The 8595-nt window shown below is 37.3% G+C and overlaps 1 protein-coding gene across 1 annotated transcript; it reads right to left on the reverse strand.

Moving 5' to 3' along the window:
- Positions 1 to 2817: 2817 nt before the first annotated feature.
- LOC104229556 (uncharacterized) lies at positions 2818 to 6736 on the reverse strand. Its single transcript, XM_009782207.2, has 4 exons — positions 6319 to 6736; positions 3877 to 3915; positions 3196 to 3280; positions 2818 to 3118 (listed from the first exon to the last, which is right to left on the reverse strand). Exons 1-4 carry the CDS (start codon positions 6700 to 6702, stop codon positions 3036 to 3038), a joined length of 591 nt encoding a protein of 196 aa, XP_009780509.2. The 5' UTR covers positions 6703 to 6736; the 3' UTR covers positions 2818 to 3035.
- Between the last annotated feature and the right edge of the window lie 1859 nt (positions 6737 to 8595).

Raw genomic sequence — 8595 nt, forward strand, 5'->3', positions numbered from 1 at the left:
GTCGATTTAGGGTCTGTTTTGTATAATAGAAAAACAGACCCAAAATTTCTTTTTTTTAAAAAAAAAAAAGGCCCCCCTGCTCTTTTTATACAGAAGCGATCGCTTTGTCGCTTCGTTGATTTTTCCATTGAAGCGTGCGCTTCCAAAGATCGAATCGCCTCAGGCAGCTAGAAGCGACACTGGGTCGCGTTGCTTCGCGCTTAAAGCGACGAAGCGACCGCTTTTCTAAACACTGCGCTAACCCATGTACTAAAGCTACTGTTACAGACAAGGACAACGCTAGGCGACCTATTCTAGCCCTTTACCTTCATTCTCAACCTCCAGGCCTTCATTCTCAACCTCCAGGCCTTCCTATCCATGGTCATCTCCTCGGTGAGCTGGAGCAACGCCATATCTTGCCTAATACTTCTTCGGCCTACCTCTACCTCTCCTTAGGCCCTCCAGGGCCAACCTCTCACACCTCCTCACTGGTGCATCTACGTCTCTCCTCTTCACATGTCCGAACCATCTAAGTCTCGCCTCCCGTATCATGTTCTCCACAGGGTCCACGCCCACCTTATCCCAAATAACTTCACTTCTAATTTTATCCAGTCTGGTATGCTCGCACTTCACTTCTAATTCCATATAATTCCACCGCTCTATAAAACTTACCTTTAAGTTTAGGTGACACATTCTTATCACACAAAACACCTTAAGCGAGCCTCCATTTTATTCATCCCGCCCCCAATACGATGTGTAACATCCTCGTCGATCTCCTTATTCCTTTGTATAACTGACCCAAGGTATTTAAAACTTTGTCTCCTAGGGGTGTCTTGAGATTCAAGCCTTACTCCTTCTTCCCCACCCTGAGTCGTCCCACTGAACTTGCACTCCAAGTACTCTGACTTGGTCCTGCTCAACTTGAAACCTTTAGACTCTAGGGTCTACCTCCAAATCTCTAACCTCCCATTAACACCGTCTCGCGTCTCGTCTTGTCCAGGTCTGCCTCCAAATCCCTGCTGGCACTTTGCAATGCATAATTTGGCATGTATAACGTGATAATGGGCATGCTTTAATTACATTTTCTAGTGGAGGATGTATAACTTAAGCAGCATGTAAGTCATCCGTTTGAATAATATTCTATATGTACTAGTTTTTTTTTTAATATACAATTACTACATGGACACTCATTGTCGCAAAAGAATAGGGAGTGTAATAATATTCTAAACTTACTGAATAAAAATCTTTGATCGGCCTTCCATAATGACAAATTGGTTACAAGTGTCTTAAAATATCAAGCACCGAAAGTTGTAGTGTAATAGTCAATAAAGTGGGAGGAGAACCATGAAGTTTCAGGTTCAAATCCCAAAAATGAAATTACACCCAAAGGTGGGGTATAATTTCTTCTCAAATGCCTAAGTCTAAGTCAGCATAGTTACCCGATACTTGTATTGCTGGGGATAGTAAGTATTCGGTAGAATATTTGAGATACAAACAAGCTTCCCTGGATACCATCATAAAAAAAGTCTTGTTCTAGTTAAACTACCACAAATTCCAGTTATAGGATTCTCATCTATTTGGTAACATTGACTCTCGGCTACATGCTCTACAGCTCTTAACATATTCCATATTGATGTCAAGCATGATATATATATGATTCTTAAGTCTTACCAATTTCGTGTTGCTTTTTCTTTTTTCCTGGCCTCAGAGTTTGGCAACCGTTGTCATTCTCTCTCACCAAATTCTGCAGCTAATTATTCGGGTGCTTGAGATTAGCAACAATACAAACAACGGTCGTTGTATCTGAGCCAAGTATTGCAGTTTCATTACTATGGTTTATTTATTTATTTTCCATTTATTGCTTGTTTGCCCTGTTTATGGAGTTATTCCTATGTGAAAAGAGATGTCCGCTCAAGATTCTTCTATGAGAGATCTTGCAGCAGACCCAACTCTACATCACCATCAGATAGCCAATGACACCAAAAAGTGAGGAATTGGCGTCAACTCAAATGTGATTCCTATAGGACCTGAACTCCGAATATTGGCCAGATATCGATATCTTTAATCAATACTATCTCTTACCTCTCATGAACACAGTTATGGGATAACTATGTCCATCAACGTTAATGCATATGAAAGAAATTACCTAGCAGTATTTGTCTAATGCTAGAACTTGAACCTAGTAAACCATGCTTTTCAACCAATTCTTTGACCGGTACCGGCTACACTCTTTGGCTGCTTCAGCTTTTCTTAACAGCAACACTCTACTGTAATGATAGCTTCGTGAAATTGGCAACTATCAACGTGCTGGATACTTAAGAATATGAGAATATGAAACAAAATATCATCACCATCAGCCTTCAAAATGTGCTAACTACCTGATTGCTACTGACTAACTGCCTTGTGCGTAATCAATCTCTAGCCTAAAGGTAACCATAAAAAACAACAGACATAATTTTCAAACAATTTAGATAGTTCTTCCTTTTTCTATCGAAAGAGAGTGAGTGCAAACCTTAAGGGGTTGTGAGCAAGAATAACTCCCTCAACGACTTTTTAGGGTCTATGCATGATTGCAGAGGTAATTAATCTGCACCTACACAACAACAACCCAGTGGCTGCACCTACACAAACTACGAAAAACAAGTCAGAAGTGCTTTACATGAAGCTGAAAGGTTCTCAACAAAATTCCTCGAGCTTTCATTAACCAGTAATACCACTTTTCAAGCCACTTCCTTTGTCTACTCCAGAATGGACAGAAGAAGGGTATTAACTTGCACGTATAAACATACAGAAAATAGAAAAGCGAAGCCAAAAACAGAAGAAAATTAGAGGTGAGAGTGGAAGTAGTGAAGAGCTTTAATTGCCATACAAGTAGCAAGGATCATGAAGCTAGCTACAATTGTGAGTTAACAACTGCGGGCAATTTGATACACGAATATTAGGCCTAAATTCAAACAGACACCCTTTCCTTTGATTAAGGAAGAGAAGTGTATCAATGTCATTCTTGAGTATCTTGTACAAAGAAATTGTAATACTGAAATTATCTAATTAATGACTCACTGAATTTTACATCCCCCGGAATCTTGCCCATGACGGACATTGCCGTAGGCAGAAAGTTCAAGAAGATCCATGTCACGACCTGGATGTAGTTTTAAAAGGTTAATTGGCAGAGGTAAATCATAAACTATAAATACTTGAACACAAGACTGCATCTACCTGAAACCCGACAATAAGAACTTCTCTTAATAAGTTCAGCTTTTGATATATCAGTTCGATTCCCCTTGGATCGATTAACTGTCGCCTGCAGGAAGAGAGTCGTATCATCAATTATGTCAACTCTTAGACACACTAAACCATTTTCTACCCACTCTCTAAATAATCATAACCTTTTCTTTTCTCTTTGGCTTTTTTCCCCCTCTTTTTGGGTGAAGGGGAGGATGGAGTGAAGGTTGGCTAGCCAAGTTCCATTTCAATATTGAGATTGGCACTGGATCTAAGAAATGTACCAGATTTTAAACTTCCAGCAATCACAAAGGAGCAGTCAAACAAATAACTAGTCCAGAAAACATGGATATAAATGGAGAACCCAAGCAGCTAAAAAAATAAGGAGATAAAAGCACAAGATACGCAAGTGACTATAATCCCTAAATAGTCTTAATACTCCTTGTTTTTCTGATGAACTTGCAGCTAAAAGATGAAGTAGAATATGTTTCAAATCATTAATGAAACATTGTCTTCTAAAGCAGCATTTAGTATAAACTATCATACAGATTAGATATCAAAATGAATCAGACAATAACAGTACACCCATAAGAATGCCATAGTGCAGCTAAGAATTTTTCAAGATACTCCACATAAAGCACAAACAGATATGTTTTACAGGAAAAAAAATCTCACCTGCAGAACCTGGCAATTCTCTAATGTACTTTGTCCACCCTGCAAAAATTTGAAACAGATAACCTCAATTAAAAATGTCTACTTTCTAAATTTTGTCGGTCCAACAAAAGGCCAATAATAAAGCATCTATAACAGACAGTGGCTTGAAAAGACTAGTCCATCTTCTCAAGAAGCAGACATTTATAATCAGTACAACAGCTTAGAAAATATGGCATTTATAATGTAAGCTTTTCGGTTGATGCCACAAAGCTAAGGCTAGAAATCGCCATATCATAGAGCCTTACAAAATAGAATATACAAAACAATTACTTAGCAAGTTTAGCACTTGCCCCACCTTCTGTAGCAAACCCCAAGAAGAAGAAATAAAGGAAGAAAGGAACAGAAATGAAGATGTCGGAAACTACTAGTTGTTTAGCAAAGCCATTTATACAATGTACATTCTATGAACCTAAGCATGCTTGTATTTTTTTCCCAGAAGTATAGACATGTCTCTCAATTCCTCCTATACAATATACTCTTCTTTTGCTTCTTCCTCATCTTCTTATTTGCTTTTGCAAAGTTTAACGAGGTCCCAATCAATTAAGACTGAGCAGAATTTTTGGGAAGAAAAACTTCTACTACTTGTTTGAATTTTGACTCAGTTTTGGATATATCTGCAATCACAGGTGTGATAAAATGAAAAATGAACATGCAAAAGAACTGAAATTAGAAAAAAAAATCATGAAACGTTATCAAATTCTAATCATGCAGTCCATGAGAAGAATGTCTTTGACAGATTACTCTAACAATCCTACCAATGAAATGAGATTCGTTATACAAGCTAAGGAAGAACGGTCATAACCCCAATTCAGGTCTTTATGAATTGTTGTAACTTCTATTTTTGACTTTCCTTTTTCTTTCCTCGGGAGTGAGGTACAAGTACCACAAGGAAAATTTCAGTGCAGAGCTTTGAGTTGATAAATTTATATGTTAGAATGTCAAAGGGTTTTTATTAAAATGCTATAATGTTCAAACGATCAATTTTGATGTTAGATATTGTCTTGCAGTGTGCAAATATCATGTATATTATGTTAACACGTATAAATAGCTCTGTCCTGTGTTCATCAGATGATCAAGTATTCCCTCTTATTTTCTCACATGGTACCCCTTCATCTACTATCTCTATTCTCTTATTTTTCCACATGGCATCGCCACCTCTACTATCTCGATAGAGACACAGGTAGGTTGTACTTATCTGGCGGTGGTCCTAAGCACCTGTCTCGCTATGTTGTTTTCCTTCCTTTCCTTTTTCCAGAAAAAGGACAAGCGGAAGCTCCAAACTTCTCTGAAAGCTAATTTGTTAGAATGTTACAGAGCCTTTTTTATGGGTTCTTAGAATGTTAAAGAGTTAGTTTAGAATGTTAGAAATGTAAAGTTCTTTTTGAGATGTCCCACACTGGACATATCATCTGTATCTTTTGATTGAAAAAAGTGATGCTTAATATTTACCAAATCATCAAGTTATATATGTATCTCTTTATTTCTCTTGTTACTAAAAATGGTATCAGAGGCTCTACAATTGTGGTAATGTTTAAGTAACTCCTACCATTCAAGCAGCAACATTTCTATTTCCGGTGCCAGCTCCGACGGTACTGCGCCGATCTCCAAGTGATCCTTGCGAAGGCACTACATCTTTCTCCGGTGACCCTACTAGTGATGCCACACTTATTTTTCATAACGGTCTGTTCACTGTGTTCACAAGATAGTTTTTACACAACTCTCCTACTTTATCCAGATAGGGACTTGAGTCTGAACGGCTTATGCTTTGCATAGCCACAAGACTTGTCCATCTTATAAATCTAAAAGATACTCCATCTGTTTCATTTTGTATGTGGTCTATTTATAAAAATTGACAGCTTTCTATATTTATGAAAACTTTAGTTCTAACTTCCCCTTTTAACATTAATGACATACTTCTACAAAAACTACATGGCATCAAAAATAACTATTCCCTCCGTTTCAAGTCATGTGACACTTTCCTTATTAGAACATAAAAAGAATAACATATTTTTACATTTGGAAACAATTTTGACTTTAAACTTTCTATTTTACCCATTTTATCTTAATGAGAAACTTTTATAGTCACACAAATGTTATGGAATATTTCAAACCACAAGTTTCAAATATCTTATAGCCACATACTTATCAAAAAAAAAATTTATAGCCACATATATATAGTTTGACCACAGGTTTCAATAGTCTCTATTTTTTTCTTAAACTTATGCCGAGCCAAACTACAGTCACATTAATTGAAATGGAGAAAGAAGTAGATTCTAAGAGCATTTTGGTATATTATTTACCTGTCAAATCTTTCTTTCTTCCTCATACTCGATTTCCAACCAAACAGATTCACACACAAAACGAAATCGAGCGATTAAAATTGAGAACTTGGAAGAAAAGTACCTTGGAATAGGGAATAATATGGTCATAGTCATGGCATAGACAACCAGGACAACCCACAAGCTTCCGAAACAGTATGTTCCCCAACGGGTCGCGGCGCCATCGGTCCGGGTCTCTACCCTTCACTTTCTCCGCTTTCTCCCAACACTGCTGCTTCACACCATACGGGAAACTTCTTGGATGGTTATTAGAAGAAATTTCAAGCTTCTCAAACAAAGCCAAGTCTGAATCAGTGACAATTTCACTCTCAAGGAGAGCAGCTGATGGTGGAGGAGATAGCCTGGAATAGGGAGGTCTTGAGTCGGGTCCTGAGGGTTTGACGGGTCGGGTTCTTGTTGGGGATGAAGCATACTTGTTTTTCCTGTTGCTTTCTTTACTTGATCTCATGATATTTTTAGCTCAAACGCCATTGACACGGATTATGTTAGCTTTTGACCCGTTTGAGTTGGGCACCCATGTGAATGGGAAATCTAAATTGGGCCTACCGATCCGCCCAATGGGTTATAGTGAGATAAATAAGAGCAAACTTCAACCCCTAGCCACAAAATTGTAGTATGCATTTTATAGCCTAAAACTAATTAAAAGGTTAGCCTAAGAATCCTCCCCATCTTCGCCATCCTTGGTTTTCATCTTCGTCTTGTCGCCACAGCCGCATCCCCTCCATTCTGACCTTGCCCGGTCCCACCCTCATCCAACGCAGCTCGGATCTCCTCCGCCCGGCGCAAATAGTCGGTAAATTTCTGAGTAATCCCTTCCTTAATCTTAGGGTTTTCCTCAATCACCTGCACCGCCCTCTATACCCAGCAGGTACAAATATCGATTTTCATTTTTCTTTTTCTGATAATTCTATTTGGTGGAAATTATGATATTAAAACTCCAGCTTGATAAATTAGGAATGAAATGATGATCTTTTTCTTTTCCGTGTTGGCTTTTTCACAGAACCCAAGCTGATAAATTAGGAATGAAATAATTCTGTTTGGTGGAAATTATGATATTAAAACTCCAGCTTGATAAATTAGGAATGAAATGACTAATCTTTTTCTTTTCCTTGTTGGCCGTTGATAAATTAGGAATGAAATGATATTAAAACTCCAGCTTTGATGCCATGTAGTTTTTGTAGAAGTATGTCATTAATGTTAAAAGGGGAAGTTAGAACCAGTGGCGAAGCTAGAAAATTTTTCAAGGGTGTTCAAACTTGAACAAGAAAAAAAAATTCTCAACAAGTAGGTGCACCGAAAAATTTAAGTCAAACAACGTGATATCGAGCTAAATTATAAAAATACAGGTAATAATACAAACAATTGGATAAATGCAAACTAATATAAAAAAGCGTCGAAAAGAGATTCTACTTATTTTGGTAGATTGATTTTGAGAAGCAGAAGTTATTTTTGGTACTTTGTTGTAAAATTTCAACAAGTTCATCTTAACTTCAATTCCCTAAATGTATAAAGTACCAATCAAGTGCACCTCAATTCCATTATAGCAGTGCATCTATAGGAATATTTTGCAGCCATTAAGCTCTATTTAAAATTAGGCTCATCTCATTCCAATACTAAATTTTTTGCTTTTTATGGCAAATTAGAATTCTCTAAAGTCTCACACTTATATCTACATAAACACACAAGTCTTTTCTCAATGAACCAGTTCATGCACTTGTACTAAATGGAAGCTGCTTAAAACAACTTCGAACCCGTGTTAAACTTGGATTCAACAAATTTACTAATTTATTTTTCCAGATGATAGGATTAGCATAGTATTCTAAAACTGTTGCACAACAATCCCGTGGACAGAAAGTGCCCCCACCCCTATACCAAACAAAAAAGAGATTTCAATCTATGTATCAATCAAGTACACCTAAACTAGTCGGGCGCTACATGAATATTCTATATCCATAGTTTCTATTTAGGCTCAAATCTCTTGAGTAAACCCTTTTTAACCACAATACCAAACCAAAAATCAGAAAGAGAAAAACTAAAATTGTTGTGAATACTGAAAACTAAAACTTTGAAGCAAAAACAAAAAAGAAAAGACAATTAGACAAGAGTTTCTAAGTTCTAACCACAAAAATGGAGTAATGGAGCTGTTGTGAATACTGAATAGCGCCGAGAGAGAGAGCAACCAGAACTTCTAAGTTCCAAACCCCAAACTTCAGTGATTTATGCAGAGAGGCAGAGAGATTGGAGAAGATAAAGACCAAAATTTCTAGGTTTTTTCTTTGTCTGCGTGAGGAATAAGCAATTGAGAGCACAAGGATCGATTTTGACCATTTAGTGTGTCACA

Source organism: Nicotiana sylvestris, chromosome 12 (assembly GCF_000393655.2).
Source record: "Nicotiana sylvestris chromosome 12, ASM39365v2, whole genome shotgun sequence".
Classification (NCBI taxonomy): Eukaryota; Viridiplantae; Streptophyta; class Magnoliopsida; order Solanales; family Solanaceae; genus Nicotiana; species Nicotiana sylvestris.

Coding starts and splice junctions, on each gene's coding strand:
- LOC104229556 (XM_009782207.2), bottom strand. CDS start 6,702: ATGAGATCAAGTAAAGAAAGCAACAGGAAAAACAAGTATGCTTCATCC. Junction 3,916..6,318: donor ATATTATTCCCTATTCCAAG/GTACTTTTCTTC, acceptor AAATTTTTGCAG/GGTGGACAAAGTACATTAGA. Junction 3,119..3,195: donor TTCTTATTGTCGGGTTTCAG/GTAGATGCAGTC, acceptor AACTACATCCAG/GTCGTGACATGGATCTTCTT.